This window comes from Cercospora beticola, chromosome 9 (assembly GCF_033473495.1).
Source record: "Cercospora beticola chromosome 9, complete sequence".
NCBI lineage: Eukaryota > Fungi > Ascomycota > Dothideomycetes > Mycosphaerellales > Mycosphaerellaceae > Cercospora > Cercospora beticola.
In genome coordinates this window covers 141573-157307 of record NC_088943.1, presented here as the reverse complement: position 1 = coordinate 157307, position 15735 = coordinate 141573, and the positions used below count along the sequence as shown (strand labels likewise).

The 15735-nt window shown below is 43.5% G+C and overlaps 4 protein-coding genes across 4 annotated transcripts; 3 read left to right on the top strand and 1 right to left on the bottom strand.

Annotated features, from left to right (window-relative positions):
- Positions 1–353: 353 nt before the first annotated feature.
- Positions 354–1559, top strand: RHO25_012324 (uncharacterized protein; the record flags this gene model as incomplete). Its single annotated transcript, XM_023604913.1, has 1 exon — positions 354–1559. The coding sequence occupies one exon, from the start codon at positions 354–356 to the stop codon at positions 1557–1559; it is 1206 nt and encodes a 401-aa protein (XP_023448402.1).
- Positions 1560–2484: 925 nt separating this feature from the next.
- On the bottom strand, positions 2485–4011 carry RHO25_012323 (uncharacterized protein; the record flags this gene model as incomplete). Its single annotated transcript, XM_023604912.1, has 4 exons — positions 2485–2758; positions 2814–3300; positions 3353–3553; positions 3609–4011. The coding sequence occupies 4 exons, from the start codon at positions 4009–4011 to the stop codon at positions 2485–2487; spliced, it is 1365 nt and encodes a 454-aa protein (XP_023448403.1).
- Positions 4012–5812: 1801 nt separating this feature from the next.
- Positions 5813–6157, top strand: RHO25_012322 (uncharacterized protein; the record flags this gene model as incomplete). The annotated part of the gene is made up of 1 exon (XM_065603520.1): positions 5813–6157. One exon carries the CDS (start codon positions 5813–5815, stop codon positions 6155–6157), a length of 345 nt encoding a protein of 114 aa, XP_065459592.1.
- A 2415-nt stretch (positions 6158–8572) lies between these two features.
- Positions 8573–8827, top strand: RHO25_012321 (uncharacterized protein; the record flags this gene model as incomplete). Its single annotated transcript, XM_065603519.1, has 1 exon — positions 8573–8827. The coding sequence occupies one exon, from the start codon at positions 8573–8575 to the stop codon at positions 8825–8827; it is 255 nt and encodes an 84-aa protein (XP_065459591.1).
- Between the last annotated feature and the right edge of the window lie 6908 nt (positions 8828–15735).

The following is a 15735-nucleotide window of genomic DNA, read 5'->3' as shown; positions in this document are numbered from 1 at the left end:
CTTTTCTCTCCAGTGAACAGAGACCAGTGACGCGAGCGTGGCTGTCTTCGAAACATCCTCTTCGAGCGACGGCGACCCTGAGCTACGCAGCTCACACCCAAGTTCGTGAAGGGCCGATCGATTCTTTCTCCTCAGCTTTGATGTTCACTCTGCACTCTTTGTTCGGATCCACAACAATATCCATTGTCTCTCGACGATAAAGACGGCCCAGCGAGGAACAAATATCGACAATTCCTTGCTCACAAGAACATTCGATTCTACCTGACACGACGCAGTAACCCGATCCAATCTCATCCCAGCAAGAGCGTTCGACTGCCTGGTCCATCATCGCAACAATGTCTCATAACTCGAACATGACAGTACGCCTATCGATCCAGCTCGTCTTGGCGCAGGCCGTCAAAGGAGGGAGATGCAGCGAAGATGCACGAGGCCATGTTCACCGTCTGCTCAAAGAAGCCGCAATCGTACGCTGCAAGTGTTGCCCATTAGGTGCCGTGACATATCAAGTTCCCATCAACGATCTCCGCAGCCACGACTATGACGAAATCGAGTCTGACAAGTGGACCGTCTACTATGATCACAATGCCACTCCAACAGCAGAAGAAGCAGATTCTCTCGACGTCAATGAAGCTCATGTTTCTCTTCGCGGAGTCAAACTTGTCAGTCCTCTGTTTGATCTGAGCGCGGAGAACTCGAGCGAAATTCTTCCAAATCGTGCCCACGACATTGACATGAATACCGAGATTGGAGCTGTACTCCAGCTTTTGCAGGATTCCCAAAAGACCATCTCTGACGGCAGCGATGGCAAGGCGCCGTCTTCTTTCCTATACGCTTCGCCGAATTGTCGCATGACTGTTTCGATCGATTCTACTGACTCGTTTGCAGCGCACACGTACGATCGAGTTGAGCTGTTCATGAATTGCTGTGAGCGGCAGTACGATGTCTTGACTGCCTGCCCAAGTCTGACGAACGTTATGGACATCTTTTCTGTCGAGGCACTCTCGTCCGACGGAGAAGAGAGCGTTGAAGATGGCGATGACACCGAAGAAGAGTTTGGTCGCCATCCTTTTGACTCGGCCATCGACTTTGCGCAGCTGCCTTCTACACTCGACTCCGCTCAGGTCACAGCATGGATCGATGTCGTTGTCAACACCGTAGGTCGTTGCGAGGAGGCTGTCGCGTCCTACTTTGACTGGCAACTCAGCCCTGACGGCGACTTCAGCGCACCAGAGTTCTCTTCAATGCTCATGCTTCGCCATCTCGGGTGCAAGGAAACCACCGTTGACCACTTCCAGTCTCGTCTAGCCGCTCGGCCTATTGAGCTGGATGAAGCCGTAGCTTCGGCGATGAATGCGATCTTCAACGACAACCCTCTTGGAACTCTTGCTCTGCATGTGGTCAAGACCACTGCAGCTGACACAGATCCAGACACCGTCCGCTATCGAATCAAGATGAAGCTGCTCAGTGGAGGGTACGGTATGCATCCACGAGAGTATACAAGAAAGGCTCTGGTGGCGGTTGGCGCAGAAGGAGTACAAGACCATGAGGAATTCGCATGAGTGGCCAATGTACAGTAGACATAGTGTTCTGGCGTGGATCGTGAGCTTGAGTACATTGCCGGAGAGTTGAACAGGTGGGCAAGGACTCGCTTACTCTTGAAGACTGCAACGACCCTCAATAGACAAAGCAAAAGTATCGACTCTCTGAATTACAGCAAGTCAGCTCTACAACTTCTTGCTCGTAATTTCAATTCATACCTTGGTCTTCATTGCAATGTTAATGTTTACAAATCTATGATGTTTCAAAATTATTGATCAAGATGTGACAGTCTGCCCGAAAGCCCATAGAGGTAGGAATGATGAGGTCGCGGCTGCGTTGAGCGAATAAGAGTCGCTCTGAGCGAGAAGATACTCTTGAGTGCACGACTGGGTGAGTCTACTTCTGCCATCATGTTCTACGAGACGACAGATGCCTAGGCCACTGCGTATTGCGATGGTTCTGCGATAGGATTATGTTTAGAGACATATCTGAGACACGGCCGCCTCAGATGATATGCATCGAGATTTCGGGCTTTCTACGCAGAGACGAGTACTTGTCTGCTCGAGAACTTGACTGCACATACTTTAGCACTATCGCTAGCAGTCGGAAATTTGGATGCTTTCGCAACGATGATTCCCGCAATCATGGAGGCAGTGATGCAATCAGATGGTCCCGGATCGGGATAGCGATCGTGGAGGCAGTATCACCAATTATAATGTTGTGATAACTCGAATGCACCAAGTACATACCAGTAGAGCTTCATGAGCATCCTATCCTCCATACAAAGTCCCCGTGTCAACACGATCAGATGTATGCTAATGCACATGATGAGGAATGCCCGCGCACTCCTTGTTGCACGCCGCCTTACAAACCATTTCCAAAACAGTTCCGAATCTGAAGTCCACCTCGACATACACCTATCGGACATCTCGAAGCACATATACCTCATGGAACTATGTCGTTTCGCAAATCCACATCTTGCATGGGACTACCTTTTGGTCTCTTGACTCCATTCGAAAAGTCACATCTCAACTCCGCCTCATAATAAGCTGCCAGCGCGAACCACATATAGTTCTCTGGGCTTAGAAACGCCAAATGATGCTCGGCTTTCTCCAGGGCTGGCGCTGCCACATCATAGAGGGATAGATACATCGCAGACAGGCAGTCGTTGACGAGATGTCTAGGCGATGTTTCCCAGGCGCTTCTGCGTGCCGGAAAGCTACAGTACATCAGTTTCCACGACCAACTTTGACTTCTCAGTGAGTCCGACTTACTTTGGATTGCGCAGGGGCCGGTTTCTCGCTGCTCGACGCACTAATCGTAGCGTCCAGGTGGGATAGAGACCTCGTACAATTTTGCGATACAGTGACAGCGCATTGATACCATACTGCGATAGATGAGCTCCCTCGGGCAGTCTTGGCGGGAATGGCCCTTCACGGAGATCTGTGGGAAATTGAGTGAAGCTTGACGGGCAGAGAATCGTGATCGCAACTTGTCGGTTCCATTCTGGTCTGCCAGGGATCTGCTGAGCGCCCACGGTGTACGATCTCTGTCCAGTCTTCCCGCCACAGAGGTCTTCGGACTCGGTTACGCGTGTGACTCCAGATCCGGAGCGCTTCATGATCGGTGAGTTTGAAGTGCGGAAGGTCGGAAAAGGTGCTGAGCCATCGGGCTTCGGTAGGAACTGGTGCTTTGGGATGCGCACGTATCCAGAGTTGTAGCCGATCCGAGTCCAACCTGCCCAGAACCACCAGTAATCTCCTGCGCACGATCAGTCTACGTTGATGAGCGAGTAGACTGCGGGAAAGTTTACCCATGCCACTGTTGCCTCTGCTTCTCTCATATTGGCGCAAAGTTATGTATCGGCCGTCGGAGCCTCTTCGAAGAACTCCGTTCTCATCGATAGCGATGTCGTCGAGGTCGACATACCAGAGCCACTCGGGCGCGCCGCACACAATAGCAGGTTTGATGTTCTCTGGTTTTGACATCTTCCGCTGGACATTTATGTATGTTCCTGCAACGTTTCAGTATTTCATGCCTGACCACGAGCTCGCAAGAGTGTCATTCACCGTAAGATTGATGCAACACTTCTTCAATTGCCTCGTCTACTGCCTTGTTGTTCGTTTCCCTTATGTCATTGCCCAGGAAGGCACGCATGAGTGAGACTGCTGTCTCAGCCTGCTCCAGACGATCAATGGCTTCCTCGTTCATCAACCAGATCCTGCCCCACTGTGTGACAAGCTCGCCTTCAGCACGATTGCCAGGGCGCGGGGTGAACCATCGGTCGCAGACGTTCTCTCGGTACACCAGATGTGAGCTATGCGCAATGTCAAAGATTTCGTCAATCCTGTGAAGCGGCCCGGTAGGCGATGTCGGGGCGCCACTACTGGTCGATGTGCTGCTAGCTGCTGAGACTGTGGAAGCGTGAGCTGTCAGCATCGCGGCCAACAAGCCCAAGCGCGAGAGAAACATGTTGATGGAGTGCAAGAGGGTAAATGGTATGAGCTCAATTCCGTCCGCTGCGCAATTGCATACGATCTTGAAAAATCGAGGCAGCACGCGAGCTTTAAGCATCCCCAGAGAAAGTCATACTCTACTCATGAGCACAAGGTAGTGATCATCAGTCCGACGTCTACGTGGGAACTTCTCTGTCAGGCGCCCTGTAACCAATCCATTGGCAAGAATCTGTCAGATGTGGCGATGTTAGCAGGTACTGCAAGAGGCCATGCTGGCTCGCTCAATGACCATTGCCCTCAAGGCCCTTATCGGTACGGTAAACTTGATCATGCTCAAAGGTCAGCCTCCTGTTTCCGAATATATGGCAGAATCTCAGCTGCCGGGCTTGGTCATGTGTTGGAATGTGGTCCCAGAAAGGGTCTGGAACACACTATCTTGAATCGATCATAGCGGAGCGTATCCGGCTGGGAGGAGTAGGTCAAAGATTTGCCGAGAGAGGACCGCATCCCGGCGGGAAGGACCGCGGGACAGACGTATTTACGTCGAACGCTATGGACAGAGGAGCCGCCGTCAGATTAAAGAGGGCTCGCTTTCTGGCTGTTCTATTAAGAGGCCTTGACCGAAGGCTGTCGAGCATTGCGTTGGCGCTTTTCTTTGCTACTGGATGATCCGCAGACGAGAAGGTATTGTTTCTCGCAGTACGGAGACTCATAGTAGCAGGCGTTCTATTTCGAAATAGCGATCCCCCCAGACGCTGAAAAGATTTCGTGTCTCTCACGATCTCGAGGTTATCTTGCTAGCGGGTTCTTGAATCCACTCTCGTGATAATCGTGCACGCAGGGATTCGGCTTTCTTATGAAGGATGTAAGCTCCGACGTGTAGAACGAGATAGGGTGTCCATGTCTCAAATGTCAAGTTAAGCCGCAAACAGGTTGTCTGCATGACTGACAAGGTGAAGGGAAAGCCTCGGGAGATGACGGCAGGAACGGAAGTGAAGATCGACAAAGATGCCAAGTCGGATCAACTATTTCGCCGGGCTTCCGAAGATATTCTTTACCGACACCATATGTTGGAGCCACACTTCTGCTTTACGCCAAAGAAAAGTCTTATCAGACCAAGAAGTCCACTACCACATCTAGACACCCGCGGACAAGAACAGTCTTACCCGCCTGCATGGGATTCTTGAGAGCCCTCCTGCAAGCGCCGCCGAGTTCTCGCCACTCTCTCCCGAAGCCAGCACACGTTGACATATTTTCCATACTGAATTAAAGCTGGCCTGTCCAAGTAATCGCATCTTGCGACTACTAATCGCTTGACCCGTGACTTCTCTACCATGATCTCGATTGATTCTCTTCCGACTGAGATAGTTGAGTCGATCCTGCGCCTTTTGCCGACAAAAGATCTTCTACTATCACAAAGGACGTGCAGGTTATGGCAGGAAGTTGTCAAGAGCAGCGAAATGCTGCAGCAAGCACTCTTTGTCAAGCCAGAGAAGGCATGCACAGTAGCACGCTACGTGAACATCTGCCGGGATAGACGATCTGACCAAGAAACGTACAGCCTCGTCCCGGCAACTGAGGCAGATGTCAGTGGACGTTATGCTCGGACAGGCTCAGACAATACGTGTTGGTATCAGGAATCGAGGATGCTCGTAGGACGTTTCAATCCGCTTGCAATCACAAGACTTCATGACCCTAGGTACTTCATCGCTGACACCCCTGCTGTCTACTGGAATCTCGCATGTGGCAGGACCCCAATCATTTTGATATCTCTTCCCCGTCCTTAGGAACTGGAAGCGTTCGCTGTCTGGCGGAAAATGTTGCTCACACAACCTCCGGCATCTGGAGTAGAATATGGTTGGAAATTCCAGGTGCCAAAGCAAGGCTGTGTACGCACTGATGACGATCATTATGTCGAGTCTTCTCCATTAATGAAGTACGGTGTAGTGGAGAACAAGGCAGGAGTGACTATGGGAGAACTTCTGGACAGGATCCAGGTTCTCGAAGAAGAGACTCAAGGACGCTTTGAGTACTCACTCGACAGTAAAACTGTAGTCGTCGGTGTTATAGACTTGACAGCGAATGAGAAACTTGGGTTGCGGAGCAGTACAGGCAAGAATGGTCATATTCCTGCCGATGAGCTTGACATTGATTCATTGTGATCTGCTCGACAGCACAAATTACCACAGTCCCGACTTCAGCACCACACAGCATTGGTCCTTGATTCCCGGCTCTGCCATTCACGGACACGAACACGCAAGCCCAAAGGTCCTAACATCACATGCGCATGGTGCGTATCACAAGGAGCATGGACTTATCGGCATCACAGTTCGCGAGGCTTGCTTGATCTCAACAAAGGTTCCGTGAGGGCATCCCGCACATGTACCGTGGTACGTGTGCTTACCTGACTGGAGCTTATTTTGACTATGGAACTGTCTCTCTTCCAACGCTCTGCACTCTTCGTGCCTAGGAGCCGACTCCGCTATGTGAGAGCCACCGAAGCTGGCCCTCGACCCGATCAGTCGTTGCTATCAACACACTTGGACATGGCCGCAACAGAATCTGTCTGACTCAACAGCAGTGGCGCAGCAGCGCACTCTTAACAGGAGGAGTGAATGAGAGTGGTGTAAAGCGGCTTCAAAACTCACCGAAGAAAATGTCTCTCTCTGAACTTTTAAATGCGATAACAGTCGTCAAGAGCTGCGAATACTTTTGAGCTTTCCATCTACATTTCCCGATTTTACGCCATCCTATTGAACTTTCATGACCTGAGCAGCGCAAATTCGCCAGCTACACTCATCGCCCAAGATGAAGTTCACGAGACTCTACACCTTCATCCTCGCCATCTTGGCCGCCCAATCGTCAGCAATAAAGCCAAAGGTCAGCGTTTGGTCCTCCGATAGCGAAAAAGGGAATGCCACCCAACTAGTACAATGCGTCGCCGATATCGAGAAATTACTGCATGCGCATCCAACCGGTAAGGCTCCCACGACGCGAACCTCGATGAAACCTCTTCTAACCTTTTCCCAAAGTGACCCGCAACTACGGCTACCGCTGCGGCAATTCCTGGTTCCAGTACGGAAGTGATCGAGGCTTCAAACCAGGAAAGACGCATTATCTCATGTTCCAAAAATGTAAGCTTCACCTTGATTATGCTGCCTACGCTGGGAAAGATTGGTTCCTCTGCAAAGTCAAGGTCGGAGGTTGGGGTGATAGGATTGTAGCGTATTCGCCACTGGGCTTCTACGCTTGTGACGATGGCGGTCCGCTTGATCATTCTCCGTGCAGGAAGATGGCTGGCGAGTGTCGAGGACGTCCGAGTGATGATCTATCGTGCCAGAAGTCGCCTGGCGAGTGGCAGTGAAGGTATGCGAGAGGCAGAGGAAAGGAAAGAGCCCTTCGATATTTCGTAGCGAGATGCTGTCGCAAGAAGCACGCATCATCGAGATGGTTGTTATCGAGTGCAACGATTGTCTAAAGCTGTCTCGTATGCCGGTCGATCTAATCAGTTCTTGTAAAAGCTATGATGGAACAATTCTCGGCTTAGACTCCCGAGACTCAGTACACTCTACGGGGATTCTGATAGAGCAGAGACACGATTAGAAGCTCAAGGAATTCACCCTATCTTCCGCATTCGCTTCATATATGCTTTGCGAATTCCAGGTATCCTGCTCTTCTCATCAGTGCGGACCCCAGCCACACGGACGACGACGAGTATAGCATGTATCGGTTAGCGAAGTAGAAATGATGAGGAGGCTGGGGTGGTGGCTTTGGGGTGGGTCATCCGCGCTTATTCCGTGCCTGTCCTTGCTCAGGTTGTCGCACGCGATCTCTACCTTGCTCTTGCCCGGAATAATTATGCTATGCAGCTGAAAATCCTACGCCAGGTAACGTCCTTCCATGCGTGCCGAGACGCACGGTGCGCGGAGACACTTGCGTCCGGATGGATGCACACCTCGACAAGTTGTCATGCCGTGAAACTGAAACAGTGAATTCGAGACAGGGTAAGGTACAGCGACCACTCGGCAAGGCCATGAATGCAGAGAGGCTACACGTGCAGAGCAAACAGGGACGACACAAATGCTATTGACAGTGTCCTTCCAGGCAAGTACACATTGCGGCTGTAAACCGTTGTCGCACGAGGACGAAGCTTTTGGCGACGTCAACACAATGCTAATGCGAGATACCGTGTCATGAACTTATCGCAGCCAACCACAAGAAGCCAAGTGGCCAGATGCAGAGCAGATTGATGAAACCATATGCTTTCAGCCAGGTTCAGACGCGAGCCGCTGCTGCAGCGCCGCTCGCATACGTTTTGCGGAGGTGTTCGAGATGTCCTTGGGAAGGCTGTGGAGGCTGTCAGTCGAAGTTGCACATGCACTCAACACCGAGCTTTGACATCGTTGGCTATATAGCCATGTGGGCGCTCTATCAGAGCGTAATGCAAAACAGCTCCATGGATCCTAACGCAAATCCTGATCGCCCTCACGAACACGTTGATCGGGCCTGTCATGGGCTCCGAGGACTTGCCGAGATAGTGACTCGGCAAGGAGAACGCCTTCAAGCGCTAGAGACCGATGGGCATAGGAGAGGACTGCCAGGGCCAACCGGGCCACCCGGACCACGAGGGGACCAAGGACCAAGAGGAGAGGAGGGAGCTGCTGGTGCAAGAGGGCCTGCGGGAGATCCGGGGCGCGATGGACGGGATGGACGAGATGGACGAGATGGCGAAATGGGCTTGCGTGGAGATCCGGGGCGCGACGGTCGCGACGGTCGCGACGGAGAAGATGGGAGAGATGGCGAGCGAGGTCGAGATGGCATGCATGGTTTGAATGGAGTGCAGGGTCCTCAAGGCCTCCAGGGCCCTGAAGGTCGGCGAGGGGAACAAGGTCCACCCGGGCCGCAAGGCCCGCCCGGGGAGCCGTGTCCGCCGCTAACCATCACGTCGCGTCGTTGGCTGGAATTCTTCGCGTGCCAGCGAAGACTCCGACACACCTGCTGCTGAGCAAATATGAAGTAGAATTGGATGCTGGAACTCATGTCATACGACGGACCGAGAGACCAAAGTCGGCGAAAGAAGACGCCTGGTCTGGGGCCGAGAATGGATCCTTCGCACGCTTCTGATCTCTCCTCGACAACCAGCTCAGCTACTCCTTCGATCTGCTCCAGCCAATGCAATGTTAGCCAAATTGCAGTCAGTGATACGTAGGAGCCATATTCAGAGCAGTGAGTGACGTGCGCATTCTCGAAGCACTTCAACTGTTCATTCCCGGTGCTCTCCCCAGTCGTACACACAGGGACTATATCAGACCAGCTCTTTTGATGCTGGAACATAAAAGTGGATGAAGTATTCAAGTAGCTTCTCCGCACGAAAGCTAATGACGCCTTGCTTCAGGAATCCGAGCCCCGACGTCAAAAGCTGCAGGGGCTCCTAGCATTGCTGAGCTCAATGAGGACTTCCTAAGTTGCTCCACTGCCTTGCCACGTTCAGATACTCTTGCTTTTCCCCATCGTGCGTAGGTATTTTGCAGACGAGATGCCGTCTATCGAAGTTTGTGTGGAGATCGCGATGGATCATAGGATTCGAGCCCAGTTCATTGCTGTTGCGCCTCCCGTCGGTGCGGCTACGCTCAACGAGACCTCCGAACGTTATAGCTTCCACGATATCATGTCTTACGTCGCGAAGAACGTCAGAAGCCTGCCACCGGACGAACAGAATGTCACAACCGGACGAACAGAATGTCACAAGAAGACTCGCTGGGCCGTTTGGCGTCACCATTGCTCTCGATAGATCAATGAGGAACTTAGCAGTTGAAAACGGTGCTTCATGGTCGTGTACATTTCTTGGCACACGCAGCACAGTAGTTAATGAGAGCAAGATGGTCTTGGTAGCAGACCAGGAGACAGTTGATGGTCGGCTTCCCGCAGTGTGACTGACATGGCTGTAGCACACTGACCTTGTATGTGAGATTTGCTGGTTCCTACCCCGCAAGCTTTAAGATGTGGTCATTCGCGACCGAGATATGAAGCGACGGGCCTTCAGGCAAGACAATCCCAAAGTAAGAACACATCGCACTCTCTCGATGTGAGCATCGATTAGGATCAGATTTTCCGTCTTAGCCACGACTGGGCCACATCCTCGCTACCCAGCAGGCGTTGCTGGCCGCCTCGTTTACATCACCATCTCCTATTCTCACCAGTCTCGGCCCGTTCCGCGCTCGCGAAGACGTTCTTCAAGCTTTGTCGTCACAGCTCGGGATAGCGACGTTCGGCGATGATGCCGACCGCCTATACAACGATGCGTAGGACGAAATCTCGGGACCGCTATCGTTGCGAACACCGGTTTCATCGGCCGCGTAAGTATAGTAAATGTAGGAGCGCGACTACCCTCGCCTCTACCGGGGGGCGCAATACCCTCTTTCCGCTCTACCGCGGAAGGCATTCTAGTCTATATAGCTCTATTATAGAGTACCGGCTGTCTCTATACTAATTAAAGAAATTATTAAGACGTACGTAAGATCGCTCTAATAAGAAGGTTAAGATTAACTAATAGTATAAAGCTAGATAAGTATTATTATAAGTAGATAATCTAATAGGCGAGTAGTATATTTAATAATAAGGTATATAAATACTATACTCGACGTACTATATACTAAAGTATATATATCTATAAGAGTCTATAAAGTAGAATTTAAAATTTAAAATTTAGTATAAGAATAATATAAGACTACTAGAAAGTAAAATTAGCTATTAATATCTATTTAAGTATATTAGTATTATAGATATATACTATCTAGTAATAGTTTATAGTAAAGAGTACTTAGTAATAGAAGATCTAAGATATAAGTAATTTAAGCTAAAATAGTTAGTAGATACTACTCTATAATATAAGATATAGTAACTATAATATTAATTAAGAAATAAACTATTAGAGAAATAAGAATCTATATATAAAATTTATAAGTAAATACTAAAAATAGACGACTATCTTAAATACTACTATATATTAAGTTACTCTCTAAATAGCTATTTATAGATATATCTAAATAAACTAATAGTATAAATAGTACTTCTAATTAGCTAGTAGTATAGATAGTACTAGAGATCTCTTTATTTAAGAAATATAAAAAATAATATAAAACTTTTTAGCTAGTTAGAGGCTAAGAAATATCTTTTAATTCTTTAGTACTATATAGCTTTAATATTAAGGCTTATCTACTATTCTTTAATAAACTCTATATAGTTAGTAAAGCTAAGCTATTTAATAAAGGCTTTAAACTTAATCTTATCGAGTATTTTAGTAAAGCTATCTATTTTTTAATAAAGTATAGAAATCTATTTAACTTTAATCTAACTATTCTTAATAGCCTCTTAGATAAAGTAGTAACGAATATTAATATACTTAGTATAAGTATTAGACTTACTATTAGTACTAATACTAATAGCTAGCTTATTATTTTTATATAATATAATAGGCTCTATAGGCTTCTAGTACTTAAAATTATAGAGTAAGTAAGTAATTACTATAGCTTCTTTAGCTACCTATAATATTACTATATATTCTATTTCTATAAATAATATAGTAATAATAGACTACTTACTAGACTTCTAGATAAATAGTATATTTACTAGAAAGAAAATATAGATCCTATTAGAAAGTATAGTCTAGTTAGATATTCTAAGAGATACTTTAGAGATTAGGATTAGGTAATATAGGTTATATAATACTAGGTTATATAACCTAGCTAATATCTATCTTAGAAGTAAGATATAACTTATAACTAATAAATATAATTAACTCGGTTAGTTCCTACTTATTACCTCTACTTCTACTATATATTATACCTATAATATAAGCCTATCCGACGCTCTCGTCTAATAGGTTATAAGCCTAGGTTTATAGAGAGACTCTAAGTAGAAAGAGTTAGCTTTCTTATTCTTAAAGTAATATCTATTATCTCTTATAGAACCTATAGTATTAACTAGATAGAGAAGTAGGAAAAGAGTATAAGAGAGACTAGAGGTATGTTCTATCTATACTACTTAGAAGCTTTAGAAGATCCTAGTTATAAACTAGAAGTTCCTAGAAAGTAAGTAAAATAGAGAAAAGCCTAGTAAAGTATACTCTACTTTAAAAAAGAGATATAATAAAGAAGTATAAAGAGAAAAGAATTAGCCTTAGACTATAGTATCTAAAAGGATAAGACTAGGTCTAAGTACTAAGTACTACTAATATCTTAGAACTAGCTAGTAGTATTCTTCTAAGAAAGTAGATCTTTTAGAGGTTCTCTATCTAAGAACCTAACTAACTTCTTTAAAAGAAAAGAGTTCTTAGATACTTTAGCTAAGAGAGAAGAGTTTTAGTAACTAGAGAAAGCAGAAATCTAGAAGCTACTAATTAGACTAAAAGAGCTTATATTTTCTAGAGTTAGATTTATTTATTTAATTTTATAGAAATAGATTTAGAGAGTAGATATAAAGTAAAGAGAAGAGCTATACTAGTCTTAATAAGAGAAAGCTAGGAGCTATAGTTTAGCCTAATAGAGTTATATCTTATTAGTAAGGACTTATATTAGATTATTACTAAAGAAAAGATACTAATTATAGAAAATAGAATACTAAGTTTATTAAAGTTATTATTACTATTCCCTACTCTTAAGAAGTTAGAGTTTAGCCTAAGATAGATAAAAGTAAATATAGAGGCATATTAAATTATATTCTTATAGGCGCTCGTCGAATAGATATAATATAGTAGAAGTAGAAATAATAAGTAGGAACTAACCGAGTTAATTATATTAGTTAGTTATAGGTTATATCTTACTCCTAAGATAGGTATTAGCTAGGTTATATAATCTAGTATTATATAACCTATATTACCTAATTCTAATCTCTAAAGTATCTCTTAGAATATCTAACTAGACTATACTTTCTAATACTCCTACTTAGGCTAGATAGTCTTCTACCTATATTCCTATATTTAAATCTATCTCTAAATTATAATAAGTTATTAGGTGCTATAGTTATATAGTTAGAGCTATATACCTAATCTATCTTAGTTTAACTCCTTAGCCTAGTATCTACGAATCCTTCTTCTAGTATATACTATAAGGGAGATAGCTTCGTTTTTACTTCTCTACTAGGCTTTTCCTTTTAGACTATATATAGATTCCTAGATCCTAATTACTTATTATATATAGTAAGCTACTTCTCCTATAGTACAACTCCTAGGCTTAGTTTTATATTTACTATAATATCTCTAATATTATAGTATATATCTTTTATTAATTATTCTAAGGTCTAGAGTTTAGTCTATAGTTAGGGTATAAATCTTTTGCCTTTCCCTATATAAGCTAGAGTTATCTTATAAACTCCTAAAACTATAGCCTATTCTTTAGTTTAGTTAGGCTATTAGCAACTATCTCTTTTATTAGAATATATTCTACTATAACCTTCCTCTACTACTAGAGATATCTAATATAGTTATATATAATATTAATATATTTAGATCTCTTATAGGTATATATATTCTTAATAAGAGTTAAAGCTACCTAATTGTCTCCTATAATTTGTACTAGCCTTAGTTCTCTTACTATATTAGGATATACTTTTATAGTTAGTTAGAACAGGCACTCTCCTACTAACTCTATATAGTCTATCTCTTTTAAGAGTACTACTAGGAACTAAGATTACTTTATATATATATTTATAGCTATATACTTAGCTTCTATTATTAATATTATAACAGACTTTTGCTTCCTACTTATCTAAGAAACTAGAGCTCTATAAAGGAAGAAGATACTCCTAAGGATTAAGACTCTGTCTGCTTTGTCTATTATATAGTTAGAGTCTAAATATCCTATTAGGCTTCCTCTATTTCTTCTAAATATTAGTTCTAAGTCTTAGGATAACCTTAGGTACCTTGCTAGTTTCTTTAGAGCTTATATATGCCTCTTAGTTAGGTCTAAGATATATAAGCTTAACCTTCTAAGAGAGAAAGCAATATCTAGTCTTATTATAACTATAGGCTATATCTAGGTACTAGTTTAGCTTTAGTACTCTATCTTATTCCCTCTCTTATTATATAAGCCTATTAGTTTTAGGCTATTATAACTATCTATTAGTAAGAGAGTTAGGTTAGCTATCTCCTTAGTTATTCCTAGCTTTATAAGGTTCTTCTAGATAAAGTGTTCTTAATTAAGCTTTAGAGTTCTAGCTTATCTATTTCTTATTAACCTTATCCTAAGGATTTTCTCTAGTTCTCTAAGATCTTTAATCTTAAATACTTTGCCTAGCTATTCCTTAAACTAAAGTATATCTTCTAGCTTTAGTACTATAATTAGAATATTATCTATATAGGTTAGGATTAGAATATTCCTTTCCTAGTAGATAAAAAGATATAGGTCTACTTCTAATTATATAAACCTAATCTGTTTTAACTTTAAGATATAGAGTTTATTCTAGTCTCTTACTGCTTGCTTTAGTCTATATAAGCTTCTTAGGATTTATAGGACTATATTAGGTAGAATCTTAACTCCTAGTAGTAGAATTATAAAGATTTCTTCTTAAAGTTTGCTCTTAGTAAATATATTGTTTATATCTACTTAGTAGAGTTCTAGATCCTTCTTATAAACTATAGCTATAAATACCCTTAAGGTATTATACCTAACTATTAGTATAAAGGTCTCCTAGAAATTAACTCTAAACTTCTAAGAGAAACCTCTTATAACTAGTCTTACTTTGAACTTCTTAATAGCTCTACTAATTAATCTCTTTATATTAAATACCTACTTAGATATAATAAGGTTTGCTTCTTTAGGTAGGATAACCTTTATCTAAGTATTGTTGCTTCTTAATATAGTTAGTTCCTTTTAGACTATATCCTCCTATATATATCCCTATTTAGGATCCTAAATTGCCTCTTTATAGGACTTTAGAATAGGCACCTCTTGTCTCTATATAGAGACTTAAGGAGCAATTGCTATAAATATAGACTCCTAAACCTCTAATAGAGCTTCCTAAATCTACTCCTATTCTTAGCTTTAGACTTAGCTTAGGAATGCCTTATAATACTTAGTACTAGGCTCCTCCTTCTATCTATATTCTCTCTATCTCTTCTAAAGTACCTATTTTATTACTATACTATAAGCTTTTAGCTCTAGGCCTAGTTCTTTATCTAAGACAGATCTCCTTCTCTTTTAGCTATAGGTTTAGTCTTAGTTCCTCTTCTAATCTCTGTTTCCTTATAGGTCCTACTATATAATATTTAATCCTCTTGCTTTAGAATATAGTCTCCTACTAGTACTAGGACTAGCTTATCTATTAACTTCCTAGCTTAGCTTAGGTAGTTTAGTAGTTCTACTTTTCTCCTACTAGAGTTATAGTTCCCTAGAGTTTTCTTCTTCTAGATCCTCTATCTTCTAGTACTCCTCCTTATCCTTTAGTAGAGGTAGTAACTATATAAAGAGTATTTAGCTAGGACCTATAGGTTTAGTTGCTATAGCTATAAGTATAGTAGCTATAGAAGATACAACTGCTATTAGCTTCTTTAGAGGTCTGCTAACTAGGTTTCTAATAGGTATACTACTTACTTAATTAAGCTTAGGAATATTTAGCTCTATATCTCCTCCTTTCTTATACTTAAACTAAGTAGTAGTATTATAGGCTTTAATAGCTCTTATATTAGGCTTCTAGAAGAGCTATATTTTAGTAGTATTAGGAATATATCTAATAAACATAGTAT